The sequence below is a fragment of the Anthonomus grandis genome, chromosome 1 (assembly GCF_022605725.1).
Source record: "Anthonomus grandis grandis chromosome 1, icAntGran1.3, whole genome shotgun sequence".
NCBI lineage: Eukaryota > Metazoa > Arthropoda > Insecta > Coleoptera > Curculionidae > Anthonomus > Anthonomus grandis.
Genome location: NC_065546.1, coordinates 6,015,338 through 6,032,147, shown reverse-complemented (window position 1 = coordinate 6,032,147; position 16,810 = coordinate 6,015,338). Strand labels below are relative to the sequence as shown.

The 16,810-nt window shown below is 32.6% G+C and overlaps 1 protein-coding gene and 1 long non-coding RNA gene across 3 annotated transcripts; one reads left to right on the top strand and one right to left on the bottom strand.

The window, feature by feature from the left end:
• Positions 1–1,058: 1,058 nt before the first annotated feature.
• On the bottom strand, positions 1,059–6,421 carry LOC126734948 (uncharacterized). Of its 2 annotated transcripts, XR_007660226.1 has the most exons (4): positions 6,302–6,421; positions 2,497–2,758; positions 2,328–2,433; positions 1,059–1,377 (listed from the first exon to the last, which is right to left on the bottom strand). It is a non-coding gene; the product is annotated as an uncharacterized LOC126734948 (long non-coding RNA). The 2 variants fall into 2 exon arrangements; XR_007660222.1 differs by lacking the exon at positions 1,059–1,377 and having other exon boundaries at positions 1,805–2,433.
• Positions 6,422–11,696: 5,275 nt separating this feature from the next.
• Positions 11,697–16,740, top strand: LOC126734934 (protein nessun dorma). The gene is made up of 5 exons (XM_050438778.1): positions 11,697–12,297; positions 12,366–12,523; positions 15,464–15,649; positions 15,703–16,354; positions 16,406–16,740. Exons 1-5 carry the CDS (start codon positions 11,816–11,818, stop codon positions 16,638–16,640), a joined length of 1,713 nt encoding a protein of 570 aa, XP_050294735.1. The 5' UTR covers positions 11,697–11,815; the 3' UTR covers positions 16,641–16,740.
• Positions 16,741–16,810: the final 70 nt, after the last annotated feature.

The window sequence follows — 16,810 nt, the reverse complement described above, 5'->3', positions numbered from 1 at the left end:
ATTCCACAACACAGGGTTTTATTCATAAATGTCAATTAATTTTAAACATGCTTCCCTATTCCACTCCATTATCAAATTATTATTTAAATAATAAAACTAAATAACTCTTTCTTATTTTTGCCGTACCTTCAAAACACACAGACAACTCGAATGCTGCGAACCGCGCGAACTATATTAATTCCGTCAACTGAATAATTCGGCGAACAATAAACCTCTTTGAGCATTTCCGATTTACCGACAAGCTCCGGAAAACGTTCCGGCTCGTTAGATTCGGCTCGGGCGCAAGTCCACACTTAGCGAATTCGGCTTTGCTCGCTCAGCTCTTTCTGTTCGTTCGGGCTAAAATGTTCAAGTCTGGACCCACCTTTAGTGGCGGTACCCCCACTATTCTGCGACGCCGCACGGCATTACGAGGGAAGGTTAAAAATAGGGAGACAGTATGCCGCACCCTGTACTTGATTAAGATAATCGGATTTAGTCGCTCTCTACCATATTGGTTTTTATTTTTTTATGCAAAAACCCTGCATCGGGCAAAAAATTACCAAGAGACCAGATATTCTCTAGAAGAAATAAAGAAATTAAATATATTTTTTATTACAAGAAATCCCAGACGCGTACCCCTTTCTTTAAAAAAAAATTAGTTTAAAGCCAGCATGAACGTCAATGGAAAATATAAAAATTTAAATTGTGTTTAGGAAAAACGCTATGGATGCTTAGACTGCTTGCCAATTTTCAGAAAAATATCCACAGGGGTATCAAATTTATCGAAAACAACAAGTTTTTGTCTTCCAACTTTACCAAACTTTAGTGTAAAATCTAAAACGTTTAGGATCTATCTTGATAGTAAGTTTTTTGCTTTTTTGTCCAAGGAACACGCCCCTGAATTTTGTTGAATTAGTAAAGAAACACACTGTATGTAAAAAATATATATTTTTTAATGTAACATAAACATATTATATATTTAAATATCAAATTTTTTATATATATATTTTTTTTTACAAAATGTAGTTTTCTATTCAGAAGTCCTAATTTTGTTAACACTAATAATTTTTTATTCGTACCATTATTATAGTCTGTTCAGTTTTTTTTAATTTAATAAAAATTAAACTATGTATTTTTTATTTTTTAAACTTCTTGAAAAACTCAAAAAAAAATAAAAATAATAGGTGCTTAGAAATGAAAATTTTAAATTAATAATTATATAAAGGTTCGGGAATTAAAGATTATGCTTTGTCCAAAATAATAGCAAGACCGGTTCCTCTCGGCAAGCGGTCGCCGCTAATTTTTTTCGAATTTTGAGGCATACTTTTGTCTTCAAGATAAATGCCAGACTTAAGTGCAAGAACCTTCTATCGAAAGATCCAGGAGCACGAACGACTGAAAGAAATGGTTTGTACTACTCTAGAAGTGAATTCAACGCAATTAAGTAGAATGTGTTGGAGAAGAACTGGGGAGCATAAAAATGTTACCAGTGTTTGAAAAAAACCTGGGTAGAAATTTTTGAAATATTCCGAAACTCTGGCGAAGACCACTGGCGAAGAATGGAATTTTGTGCAAGCATGATGGAAAGAGCAAATGATTTTTTTTTTACGAAATATTGATGAGTCTTCTCTTCCACTCAGATGTTTTCACTTCCTGATGGATGCTTAAAAATTCTTCGTTTGGGCTGGTATTTTGGCCCACCATATTAAAAGATCATTTTTTGATGGTACTTTAAACTCCCAAAAATAAATTGAGTTGCTGCAACACCAAAAAGTTCTTCTTGCGATTCAAAAACTCCCTGATATGGACGAGGAATCAGTCTATTTTCACTACTCATAATGCGGTTATAATAAAATCATTTATTCTAATAAATGCTGTTCCTAGCCGTCTTGTTAATGGGATTGACATTTATTTTGGGTTTATCTTAATGAGATCATTTATAAATATGAATTTAGTAATCCAGCAGATTTTGAGGAATTGCGAGAGAAAATTGTTGAAGTACGAAATGGGGTTTTAGATAGGTTAACTTATCTGTTGGAACGTTTTATTTAAAGAATTAATTTTTCTTAATTTTACTTTGAAAAGTTGTTTTTACATTTTTAAATAGTCTTTAAATTATGTTTTTTTTGAGTTTGTATTTTATTTTTAATAGAATAACATTTAAATTTTCATTATGCAGTACACAGCATAATAAACATTTTGAGATTCTGATTCTACGCAGGTTGTGCATTGGCGTATGTAAAGCCTACATTAGAAAAATATTTTAACAATGCTTGGAAAATGATTTGCGCAATTTTATTACAAGTTTACATTGTCAGTTAGCCCCATCAAAGTCAGACGCTTACCATAGATAAATGCTTCTTAGTTCTTAGGCTTACTAACGTCGTGCTGAAAACAAAAGACGTAGCAGAGAGCATGTAATGCATACGTGCGGATTGCCACCGAAGGTTTCTAGGGGCCAATAGGAAAAAAACCAATAAGTTACGTGTTATGACAAGTTACCCATATATTTACCCTAGCGCGTGAGTGCTGAGCACTCCCGATAGTGGGTCGGGTCGTGGTCTGCGGTTTCATCCTCACCAACATTCCAGATAGTCCAAAAGTATGAAGATTACGTCTTAAATGCCAGTGTCTGATGAAGAGACCTATCACTAGATGGATTTCTAGTCTCTTTAAGCGCAATAATTGTGTGACTGAGGGCCCATCTATGTATGCCTTCGCCTGTCTTATGCCCTGTAGTCACTCTACGCGCCCTCTGTGGACAGCACCGGTTGTACTATAGTAAAAAGAACTTAGCATATTCAAAACGCATGAAGACTTTGAAACCTCTTTGTTCGCAAACTGAGCAATGGACGCTATCGGATAAAAATATTGTCGCTTTTAACGAGGGCTTTTCTTTCCATCACATTCCACATTCCTTTTATTTTTGGTTTATTTATAGTATGAATCCAAATATTTTTGGTTGGACATAAAAAGGGACACTCACATAAGAATTAACCAAATTTAGTATTTATTTCACGTTACGTAAGTTCTGTTAATAGTAAATATCCCTCGCGGAAAATATTTGTCGGAGGATTAAAAAAAAATAGTTTATGCACACAAGAATGGTGTACGACAAGTGGACATAACCATAATGCTTAGTTTACCCAAATCTGTTAAAAGCAAGACAATTTCTAATTTAAAACAGGAAATTCGTTAAAGAGAGTTAGAAAAAGTGGCCGCCCGAGAAAAACAACCAAAAAAACTGAAATGATCATAAAAAAAATTGCTTAGACTGTGCCCCACAAATCGGCAAATAAAATTTGAAATGAATGGCCTGGGGTTAATGTTAGTTGAGTTAGACTATACAAAGAGGTAGTAGAAGAGCCGCTAATCAGCAGAAAGAACCATATGGTGCGACTCCACTTTGCAAAAAAATATTTGCATTGGACAACCAACGGCCGGAAAAAGTTCTTTTTACTGATGAAAGTAAATTTAATTTATTTGGGTCTGATAGAATCTCGTGGGTACATCGCCCAAAAGGTAAAAGGTGTGATCCAAAGTATACAAAGCTTACTGTAAAGTGTGGTGGTGGATCCCGCATGAGATGGGGTTGCTTTTCTGGATACGGTATACGAGCATTACATGTTATTGAGGGTAGTATATGGATCGGTTTCTATATTTAGATATTGTAAAAAATATAATGCTACTATTTGCTGAGGATAATTTACTATTGATTTGGGTATATCAGCAAGATAACGACCCTAAACATAAATCAAAAGTAATTCATGAATGGTTTTTACCAGAAGATTAGGGTTATAGACTTTCCTGAACAAAGTCCCGATGTCAATCCTATTGAAAACCTCTGACAAGAACAAGACCGGCGTATAAGACAACATCAGATCAGAAATAAAAATGATCTAATAAAAGTTTAGCAAGAATCCTGGAATTCTATTGGAGAAAAAGCCATTATGGAACTCTTGGTATCCATATGTCAAACCGATGTCGCGAGGTTATTGCTAATAAAGGATGCTCTACCCACTATTAATTTTATTAGTTAAAATAAGTATTGTGCTGAAATATTTAGTAAAAAAATTTGGTTTCTGTATTTTTGTCCCTAGAATATTTGGTTTTCGTTATATAGTTTATTACTTTACCGAAATAAAATCTTTAAAAATATTGTTGATTTTCATTTTGTATAGAATTGCGTTACCTACTCTGGGCATATTCAAATAAAACCTAATTTTTAAAGATTTTTATACTTTTATCCGAGAGTATATGCGATGGGTTAGTTGAATTAGCTACTGGAAATAATACTAATCTAAAAAGTTCAACTGATAATGGGCTGGTTGTTTACTTACCAGCACACAATTATAAGTATATAAATGGACTGTATTTTATGTTGAAGTAAAAAGGCACGAATGAACATCATGGAACTTAGCAACAGAATCAGAAACGAAAATCAAATTTTTACAGTCGCCCAGATAAGTTCTGCACCCAATATATTGTTTTCCATATTTAAGGATTAAATCTGATTTTAAAATAAAGTTAATAGAAAAACTATAATTACATATAGAGAAAAGTGGTTTAGATTTTTTTTTGTTGCAGCATAAAAGCTAAATCGCAAAAAATATTTCTGGTTTGTCTAGTCTGCGGTCGAAAAACCACAGATCCCTACATCGAAGGTAATATCTGCAATCGTTGTGTATAAACAATGTTTCAATATTGAAGAAGACCAAACATCACTGGAGAAGGCAGCAAATTTAAAATTATTTATATATTTGAAAAAATTATTTATATATTTGTTCTTTATGTCTAATTAAAAAGAATCCATTTAAAAGTACTGTTAATAACAAAGAACTTAAATTAGGCGATCTGAATTTCAGTTTTTAGTTAAACGTTATGAAAATGTTTTGACTAACATCTATAAATATCGCGACTCGAATAACGAAAGTCTTAAATGTAAAGAAACAAAAGACGTAATGATCCATTTAAAATGGGACTATTTTGTAACCTTCCTAGATATTGAAACACGAAGTTGCTAAATGCATTATAAAGTATACAGAGGAAACAGATAAAATGTTTGTATGTCTTGTACTTTTGGGAAGATTTTTACAAAAAGTCATCAACAAATAATACGGATTACACGAAAATGGCCTAGTAAGTATTATTGATAAATATAAAGAACTCGACGAAATAACTGATCATGAATTTGAGTATCCAGTTCGCTATACATTAGATAAAATATTTATTAATCTATAAAAATCTATATTGCAAAAATCAAAACATACCTATTCATATTAAACAGATTCTACCCCATAAATAGTAATTTTTTTGTTATTACATTAAATAAATATTCAATATTTTTACAAAAAAGTCAAATTATTACAAAAAAAAATCATAGTAAATATGGTATTTACGGGTGGCTTACACGCCTTCACCCCCTAAAAAACATGTGTCTCTCAGATATTGAAAAAATATAAGATCTCTTAACTTTATTTTAGAAGCTTAAAATCAGATTTAATCCTTAAATATGAAAATATATATATTGCGTGCAAAACTTATCTGGGCGACTGTAAAGACCTGTTGCTAACTTCTATGACGTACGAATGAGACCAGAAAGTTTATTATTGAAAATTACACTTTTAAAATGGAGCGGTTTGAATTTAAAGGCAGATTTAAAAAAAAGAAAGCGTGCTTGGGTTACGATAAATAAAAAAGTACAACAAAATATGCCGTTGCTGGGCCGATAAAGTCACAAAACCAAAACAACGTTCAGCAATTTACGTAGATGCATTCCCTATTTACTATCTAAAATCGATCTTCATAGATTAATACTTCTTAGATAGAAAACTCCCATAAGAGCCAATAAAACACTGACCGTCGATTGACTGTTGCGGTCTCTGAATATCGAGGAGTAATACTAACCGGAAGTAAAAATAGGTTTGTGACGTCATAATAGCGGGTATTTTAAAATTAGATTATGGCGCCAAATTTCGCGCTACTGTAGCGTCCGCATATTAAATAGAATTCTCGATTTGTCAGTTTTTTCTATTTGCGTACTATAATTTCTGAAAGACCCATACATTTCCTACTATATATATAAATAAGTCTGGATAAATAGGTCTGGGTTTCAGAATATAAACAAGAAATATTCATAAAATGTATTCGTATATTATAAAAAGAGATTATAGCGGAAAATTCACAAGCTATACATTAAAAATGAACAGTTGTACACACTCATTAAAACACTAAATAAATTACAAAAGTTCTTCCAAATTCCACAATGTATAAACTTACAGAACGTAGCTTTTCAAAATTGAATTTGATTAAAACCTACCTGCGCTTAACTATGACTCAAGAACATCTTGTAAGTTTAGTGATTTTCTTCATTGAACAAAAAATTGACCGAAAAATATATCTTAAAAAAATTATATTATGATTTTCCAAGTTAAAGACACGAACAATGAAAATGTCATAGTTTGAAGTTTTGACAAGAGCATAGACAATAATTAGAAAGAAAAAATAAATAGTAACAATACTCAGTTCAAGTCCTTATGGTATATCATTAAGACTGTTGAATGCGACGCTACCTTTCTGGTCCTAGAGACAATACCACAGATTTACAGAATACAGATGCGCAACTGATCGAAAATACGTGTGCGAGCGCCAGTCTTCAGACACGCCTCCTGGGTGATGGATTTCCATCACCCGCCTAGTAACCCGGTGGCAACTTGGCAAGGGGTTTAATTTGCTGCAAGCCTCCGCGCCGCGTGCTTCTAATTTTCTTTGCGTAGTACGCGTGTTTATTATTAATAATTAAATTGAAATAATATATTTGTTTTTTTTTAATATTTTTTTAGTATTATTTTTGTTGAAATGGGGGGGTATAAGTGTGTATATCTTTATTGTTCCAGCCAGAGTGGTGGAGGAACGACGTTATTTAGATTTCCAAAAGATGAGGTAATAAGTTAATATTTCGAGATAATGAAAATCATTAATTTTACTCACCCATGTGATAACTTTCCTTTCCAGTATTTAATAAAATTATTTATACGACTTAAAATATTTTATACTTTAAAATTCGCCAACAGAGATTTATCATCTGCCAAAAAATCAGATAAAACTAAAAGAAAATTAAAAATGTTGTTTCATCTTTAATGTTTTATTAAATAAGATCCTTAAATCTGTTAAATGAAATAAAAATGTACTCAAGAACCCTTACATTCTGTTTTATTTAAGCCTATTTCTATTTTGACATTATAAATGCATTATAATATCCCAGCGAAATTATAGTGCAGAACATCTATCCCTACAAAAAAAAACTTAAAAATGCATTGGTGCGGCCAGTCCAAACCATCCTTTTCAAGGGCATCGAATATCGGGAGCTTATATCCGCGATCTTTCGCATCTGGTATTCTGTAAATCTGTGAGAATACTACAACAAAATGTTAATAAAAAATCATTAAAACATAAAATTACGAGACAGTTCTACCACTAACCAAAACTTTTTATTTTACTCTGGACACGCGTTTCGCTAACGATGTGAGCATCTTTGGAAGAAAATTCACAACTTGTGAGTAAGCCACTTGTAAGTAGTTTTAGTTTAGCTTTAATCTTCTCCCGAAGATGCCAACATCGTTAGCGAAACACGTGTCGAGAGTAAAATAAAGAGTTTTGGTTAATGATAACGTTTGGTTAACGAGGACAGAAAAATATGGTTGTACCTTAGCAAAATCTCGAAAGCAATTACTAGCGAGGTGATTAGAACCTACGTAGCAAAGCACATTGATACCGTTCCAGAAAACGTAACCATTAAAGAATGTCTACCCAAGACAACAAAATCTGAGCGGAAGAGATATATGATTGGCGTAAGCCCCGTCCACAAAGACTTAGTGTATGATAAGAATTTCTGGCCACGTGGAGTAAGTTTCGAAAGGTTCAACTTCTCGCGTGGTCGTAATTTTTTAGACCATCATCAGAGAAGTCAACAAGCCACATGAGTCTGCATTCTAACCTAACAGTTGCTATACGGGATTTGCATCGCAAGAAGCATGAAAACTATTCTCAGTGTGGGTCTCACCATTCTGACGCTGAATACTTGTCACCAAATACAAATACTTTCAGTAATTCTGCACTAAAGCTGCTTAACTACAATGTGCAAAGCTTAAACAATAAAGTTCTGGAGCTCGAGGTTCTGCTGGCTACACTATCTCCTGACATTCTCACAATTACTGAACATTGGCAAAAAAACCAGGACATAACACTTGTAAAGATACATGGGTATAACCTCTCAAGTTACTATGGTCGCTCTTGTTCAAAAGGAGGTGGCACTGCTATATTTTATAAAGATGATCCCAGTGATCATGTTAAAGTAGAGGAAGTAAACAGTCTACAGACTGGCACAGAAAAAGACTTTGAATTTTGCATTTCTAAAATTGTTATTAATAGCAATAATTCCATAATAGTTGTTTGTGTCTACAGATCACCTAGTGGTAACAGCCAATTTTTTCTCCACAATCTTGCTAACCTACTTGATGAGATGTATAATAACAAAATTCCTTTTATTATTTCAGGAGACTTTAACTTTAACTTTAGTAATCCTGATGACCATGGCGTGATGGCCTTGCTTGGACTAATGCAGACCTTTGGTCTAATACCTTACATTAACTCCAAAACTAGAATCACTGCTCACTGTGCCTCTCAGTTGGATAACATCTTTACAAATATGAACTCAAGTCTTGTCATATCTTCTGAAGTCCTTGTTTCTAATCTGTCTGATCATTATCCTCAAATTTTTGTTTTTAAGAGACAGATGGAGGTTCCCCAATGTGGTATGGTTGTGAAGCGACGAAAATTCTCAACACACAACATGAATCGATTTTACAATATGCTGATGTCGGAGGCATGGGAGGAGGTCTATTCTGCTGAAGGAGTTGAAGGAAAATATAATACTTTCTTTCGTATTCTCTTCTATTATTTTGATTTGGCTTTTCCAATATGTACGACTAGGTTGAAAAATAAGAAGCCAACCTGGATTACACCAGAGATAAAAAGATATTCAAACTACATAAAAGATCTCTATGTTTGGTACAAATATACTAATTCTAGAGAACACTACGTTACATACAAACATGAAAGAAAACAATATCGACGTTACATCTCCTCTTATAAAAAGTCTATAAATGATAACAAAATCCAAAATTCAAAAAACAAGATAAAATCAGCATGGTCAATCATAAAATCTTAGTCAGGTAAAAATAAAACTAACAACAATATTGTTTTAAGGGAAGATGGTCAGTCCATTGAAAACCCAGCTTTAATCACCGAATTATTTGCTAAACATTTTACTCTTGACCATCAACAAAGCTGTAACTCCAATATACATGACTTGCATAATGATTATCCAACCATATTTCTCAATCCTGTTAATTCTCAGGATATCTTTAAGATATTGATGAACCTTCCAAATAAATTTTCCTCTGGCTTGGATGAAATTCCGGTTTTCGTCTTAAAGTTTGTTGGAATTCACTTAGCCGGACCCATTTCCAATGTGATCAATGAGAGTCTTTCTACCCAAATTTTTCCTTCTGCTCTTAAGCGGGCAAAAGTAGTGCCTGTTTTTAAGAAGGGAGAAAAAACGAATATTGCCAACTATCGGCCACTATCCGTATTACCATCCATATCGAAGGTATTTGAAAGGGTTATCTATCAAATAGTTATGAATTATTTAACTCACCATCAAATAATAAATAAACACCAATACGGATTCGTTCCCAAAAGATCGACGGAAATGGCCATTTATAGTGCAATACAATATATTATGGAGAATCTTGAGAGAAAGGCCAGTGTGGCTGGACTGTATTTCGATTTGTCTAAGGCGTTTGACACGGTTAACCATTCTTTACTGCTGGACATCCTGGAACGGTATGGCATCAGGGGTGCAGCATCTAAATTACTCAGTTCATATCTAGAGCAAAGAGAACAAATAGTTTGTGTGACACATTCCGGCTCACCAACGTTTTCCCGCCCCCAAATTATAGGAAGAGGTGTGCCTCAGGGCTCAATCTTGGGACCTGTGCTCTTCCTATTATATGTCAATGGCTTGCCTGAGCTGTTCCCTTCTGATATGATTTGTCAATTCGCCGACGACACATCAGTTATAGTTGCCAGGAAGACAGTGGCAGATCTTTCACGGGGCTGCTCATCCGCAGTGGAGCGCATGAGGACCTGGTGTCTGGACAGTAAGTTGTCTTTGAACTCTGGTAAAACGGGGTTGATTAATTTTTCGAAGGCCAATATTGTCTCAGAATCTCTACTTGTGTGTTCTGGTGGGCAGTCAATCCCTGTGGCCAACAGTATTAAATTCTTAGGAATACACATTGACCCCAATTTAAAATGGGGAGAAACATATTAAAAACCTTTATTCCAGATTAGCTAGCTTGTGCGGATTGATTAGAAGATTAAGGGATGTAGTGTCTGAGGTATCTCTTCGCCTATTTTATTTCGGACAGGTACAGTCGATCTTATAATATGGTATCTGTTTCTGGGGATCTGCAAGAGGAGCTCTAGATATATTTAGAATGCAAAAGCGTATCATTCGTTGTTTATTGGGCATGACCTACAGAACTTCCTGTAGGCCTTACTTCTGCAAACTAAAAATACTCACCCTTCCCTCCCTATACTTTTCTTCCTTGGTGTTATTTGTGAAGAGACACAATCATTTGTTTGTTGAGAATAGGGAAATGTACGCTGAGGATGTGACTATGATTACACGACATAGAAGCGATCTCCGTATTCCATTGCATAATTCAGCTTACTATGAAAGAGGTTCTCATTATATGGCCATCAGGGCTTATAGAATGCTACCTGCTGATATTAGAAGCATTGAATCTACAGTCCAATTTAAAAAAGCTGTTTACCACTGGTTGCAGATTAAATGTTTTTATAATTTTACTTTTGAATAATAATTTTAACTTGTGTTAGATATTTAGAATGTTTATTTTAAATTTTGTTATTTTGTTTATATAAGTATATTGCCTCTATGAATTCTAGATAAGAAAAATTAATGTACCCCATGGGAGCTAGATCCTCCTTTGTATGACGTTGCTTTGTCGTCCTGTATACGATTTTGTTAGCAAATAAAGGATATTATTATTATTATTATTATTATTATTATCATATTTTGAGTGTCACACCATGGGACTATTAAAACCTAATTGAGGAGTTAATTTTATATATTTTGATGTATTTTTTTATATAAGTGGTATATTGTTTTATAAAAATTTTTCGACCTGGAAATTATCTTTAGTCCTTATCTGCTTGTATCTCATAAAATATTTATTTCAGCAGTGATTGTTAATGATTGCACATCATCTTGTAGGTCGGTGAAAGCACAGAACACAAATATATAGTGGGTGAAAGGTAACCGACCTACAAGATGATGTGGCAAAGACACGTTTTAATAATATCTCAAACTATCACTTTGCTTAAACGCTTGTCAATTCTTTCATTAGTTTACAAAAAAATTAAACTTTATTTTAATATGTGTCGGCCTCAAAATCCTGTTTATTCTTTTTCTGCTTGAATTCCATAAAATATTTGTCTCAGTCCTACCTCCACTCTCCTTGAGCATAGTAGTGATCCAGTGATTCTTACTTGTCACCGATCAATGATGTGGCAATACTGCGAGAAAAAAAATCCCTCAAAGCCTGTCTTGTCGGAATACTCTTGTCATATCTGTCAATAGTGTCATATTTAGTTTATAATATATAATAAAGAAAAAATTTAAATTGTGTAACGTTTTTTAAATTGTTACAACCTTTTCTCATTTATTTACAATATATTAAACGATATGGACCAAATAATAACCTTTGATAAGAGCCTTAAAACCAGACTAGAAGAGTATAAAGAAGTATTTTCCTGTGAAACTCTACCCTACTCCAAAATCCAAAGTGAATGGGGCTATTATTTGGAGCTAATTTTGGACCCCCTTGGCTGGCAAGCACTCTGGAAAATACCGAGAGTTAAATGTGAAGAGTTAAAAATATCTTTTCCAACAGTTGTCTTAGTCTTAGTTCTTCGTGTAAACTATTCGAACCTCGAGGCTCATGTAAAAATTTTAGCAGTCCAAGATGACATTCATTTGCCTGAAAAGCACTTTGTGCCGTTAATACAGTTGTGGCCGACAAAGGATCAAGATAAAAGTATTGCCTTAGATTTAGTTTCTACTGCAAATTGTTTGGATATGCTTCGATTCTTTTATATTCATTTGCTTATGCCTTGGGATGAGGATGATGATGTTTCTGATTGGAAAGCTGCACATTTACTTAGCAGGTTGATAATATAAAGCATTAAATTAATTTTTTTTTCAATAAATAATTACTTAGGATGTAACATTTTAGGTTGCACCTTTATTATGATTTAAAAAATGGAAATATTCCAAAGTCAACTGCAGAACACATTCATGCTTTACTGAATGAGGCCAGAAGACTAAATACTAAGAGGCAGCAATTGGTATCTCAGTGTGGGGAATTTGATAGTGATATTGAAGGAAGTGAAGGTAAGAATGTAATATTATTTTCCTTAAATATATTTTATTATATTTTATCTAATCAATTGAAATTATATCTTATCATTGAAAAAATGATATCTATGGATTTCCATCACGGCCTTGTAAAACTCTTTGTCTCCTACCTGAAAGATTGTTCGCAGTTGAATTCAATGCCTTTAAGTCAAATTGTTATCCCACACTGAATGGTGCCCCTTAAGGAAGCAATCTTGCCCCATTAATTTTTTCTATATTTGTCAATGATATCACTGGTCCCATTAGGTCTGAGTGTCTTTTATTTGCAGTTGACTTAAAAATATTTTGCATAATAAAATCTAAAGAGGATTGTGATCTATTGCAAAAAGAGATTAATGCTTGTGTGCTAAATGCTAAGTGTATGTCATCTCAAATATTCTCAATGAAATTAAGCACAGTTATACGTTAGGTGATACTCCCACTTGAAAATGTTGACTCTATGAGAAATCTAGGAGTTATCAAACTGACTTTCAACAAACACATTGATCAAGTTGTTAAATCTTCCTTGAAAACTCTTGGTTTCATAATGAGGCCAAAGATTGATTTTTATAATGGCCTAATGTCTAAATTACTTCTTGCAGCAATGGTGTGGTTTCCCTACTCTAATGTCCATATAGACAGACTAGAATATGTGCAGTCCAGGTTTTTGAAATATCTATGCTTCAAAATTGATTGAATATACCCTCCAAAGGGGTGTGCCCATAAACTACTTCTACAAAGATTTAATTTCTTATCTCTGAGGCACTGCACTATTCCGAACAGCCAGCTTTCTTTATTTAAACTATGCAACTATAAAATTGATGCACCTTATCTTTTAAGGGGGAGAACACCTTCCCTTTCTTTAGAAAATAGACCTACTAACTTACAAGAAATGCAGCTTTATATTGAGCTTGCTCATGGTCTCTCCATTAAATTTTTTCTTGCCTATATTATAATTTTAAGTTATGAGCTTCAAATTTCGGCTGTTTTTGAGTCAAATTAATTTTTGTACACTGTTAAGTATTATATGCTGGTTACCTAAAGTATTTAGTTTTTCAGTTTGTTGGTTTTTTATAATTAATTTACATCTGTTAAGCATATGTTGTCTTATTATTAAGAATTTTCTGTTAGACAATGTTTGGTAAATAAATAATCAAAAAAATAAATATTATTATTATTATATACTTCTCTTTGAATTGTAGTTTGTAAAGCAATTGGATTATATGACTTACTATTCAAATATTGCCTTTAAAGTCATCTACAATTCTCAATGACTTAAGTTTATATTTCGTTTTAATTCCATTAATATTAAAGAAAATTCAGAAAGTATTTTTTTCTCTCAAATACTTACTTTTAGTTACTTTTTTATTTGAGGGGGCCTAAATCTTGTATGGTTTTCATTTTGGCAAAATGGGATTACTCAATTTTCTAAATATCTTCTGTCAAATACTAAATACAAGTGATGCTTTCAACCTCACTGTCAAACATTTCCTGCTAGATAACAAATCATTTATTTGTTAGGGCATCCTAGATTTCACTTACATTTGCATTTTTATTGTTAATAGGGAAAAAATATATATAGTATATTAAGTAATACCAGTATAATTGCACATTTGAATGTATTTTTTAGATCTAAACACCTTCTTTTTGTAACTTTTGTTATTATTGAAATAAATGTATTTTACTCTAGAGAAAAATTCACATTTTTTGGCAAACCTCATATACAACTAATAAAATTTGATTACTGCATTTTGATTAATGACTACTTTGCATTCTCATTGAGTCTATTAGCTTTTCACAGTAAATTGCTGAAATTTTATTCCATTCTTCCTGCAAAACTAGCCATAGATCTAGGTTTGTCATGTTTCAGTTTTTATCTAGTTAGGAGATTTGTTTAGGATCATTATCATGTTGGAAAATCCATGACAATGGCAGATCTTCTTTAAATGGCAACGAATTACTCTCCAATATGTCAACATACTCTTAAACATCCATATCTGAAATTAATTCTGACTAGTGGACACCACTAAAACAGCCCTACACCAAATAATCACTAATACAATGTCAATTTTTTATTATATTTTTGTTCAGATAAAGGCGAAGTAAAATTATTAGTTGGCTTATTAACATACTTTGACACCTTCTCATAGAATCCAGATTTATTTACAGACGATTTCACTGTTTCAGTCATGTTAGGTCATCAGGTTTATAATTCAAACAACAAATTTGATCCTTACATTTCAGGAAGTCAGATCATCACATTTAGACTCAAAACACATATTCTTATACAAAAAGTAACATTAAAAGCACAATATAATTTATTGTATGATGTCCAACTATATAGACTTACGCAAGACAAATAAGACCAATGCACTTTTCTTTTCTCTTAAAATGTGATAAACTGTGACTGGCATAAAACGATTCACTGAAGGATTATTCAATACTCCCGCAATTGCGTATTTCTAAACCGCACACAATCAACAAATAAAAGGAGGACCTGTCCAAACAAATTTATATTCGGGTATTGAGTAAATTCGGGTGTTGAATATTTGTGTTTGATCATATTGCGCATATGAGTAATATATATATGCCCTGAAACTGAAACATTTTTGGAATATAGCAGCAATATACTTGAGAGCATTTAGTACATTATTTCAAACAACATAAGACTAATTTTAATATAACAAGAAAAAAAAAGTTAATTATGTCCTCTATTGTTTCAAAGGCTAATTTTTTAGATGCTATTTTAAACTTATTATGCATTTACCTAAGAATAAAATAATACCAAAGAAATTAATAATTACCATTGCATTTTTTGTATTTTTTATGTCATTTAATCACACTCATTGATCTTTTCCAATATTTAATTAATTGCTGAAAAATATTACATTTTCACTTTGTTAATGACTATTTTAAAATCCCATGTTTTAATTGCAGATCAAAATGTAGAAACCCTTATAGAAATTAATGTCCGCCTAATAGAAATTCAGAATGAGATGCATCTGTTAGAGAATGAATTGTTTAGAAAAGTAATCTTAAAGAGGCAACAAAGTGAGCAAAACGAAGTGGTTAAATATCAGGAAATTAATTTGAAACCTAGCATCTGGGTAATTTGTAAAGATGGTAAGTGATATGAAACATTATCCATTCTTTTTATAAATTCGTGTTTTTTTTAGCGACAGCTACTGAGTACATAACACTTCTTAAAACTATTGAAAAGCTTTACCCTGACCAAAGTCTTTCATTTGCCCTTAACCTTCACAATAAACTGGAATCAACTAAATCCAGTGAGATTATTTTGCTCAGTCATAGTAGTAATCATGTCATAAAAGAAGAAGGCGCACTAGTTGATAGTATTACAGTAAAAGGAATCGATAATATAGCCACTATTAATTCTATGGCTGATGATGTTATGTTCGATTGCATTGGTGCCGAATGTGTATTTGAAAATATCATTATAAATTGTATCAAGACTCAATGTGCCATTTTAATTAGGCAAGACAGCAATGTCACATTAAAAAATTGCCAAATTATTGGCGATGAATCGTCCACAACTCATCAAGGGATTTTGGTCCTAAGGGGAGCAAAATTGACCCTCATCAACTGTGAAATAAAAGGGTTTTCTGTGGCTTTAGTTGGTAACAGTGAAAGCACAATTGATATAAAAGATACTGTGATCAAAGGAGCCATTTCTGGCATCAAAATTTATGATAATTGTAATATAAGTATTTATAGAACTGAGTTGAGGGAGTGTAAGGAATATGGAGTAGTAATTGAAAGTGATAAGCAGGATGGTACGGATTTAATTTCATTTGAAGATTTGTCCGGGTAAGCCTCACAGTCTTATTATATATACTACTTATAAAATATATTTTCTAGTTTTAGTTATATCAAAATGAGAAATGTCACAGGCGTTAATAACGGCAAGGGAAATATCAAAAATAAAAACTCCAAAATTAAGGCTATTGAAGACCTTTTTGAAAACCCAGATTTGTATCCTACAATCTTGGTAGACTCTGATGAAGACTCACCAGAAAACGATTCTTCAGACTTAAATGATACTGTGTTAGAAGTTAAGAGGTTTAAAGATGATGTTGTAGAGGCGGATTATTGATTATGATATTAAAGTTGATTTTTGTTTTTCATGTAAAAGATGTTTTGTATTAAATTGTTTTTGTATGAATTTTAATATATCCTATAAAATTAAGTAAAAAGTTCATTCTAAAGTGGAGTCCATGTAATATTGAATAGTTTTGTAGGGAAAATCTTTCCTCCATAAATAAT

Excerpts from the sequence above, each read along its gene's own strand:
- LOC126734934 (XM_050438778.1), top strand. The coding sequence starts at position 11,816 with ATGGACCAAATAATAACCTTTGATAAGAGCCTTAAAACCAGACTAGAA. Across the intron at positions 12,298-12,365 it reads GCTGCACATTTACTTAGCAG|GTTGCACCTTTATTATGATT; the intron begins GTTGATAATATA and ends GTAACATTTTAG. Across the intron at positions 16,355-16,405 it reads TCATTTGAAGATTTGTCCGG|TTTTAGTTATATCAAAATGA; the intron begins GTAAGCCTCACA and ends TATATTTTCTAG.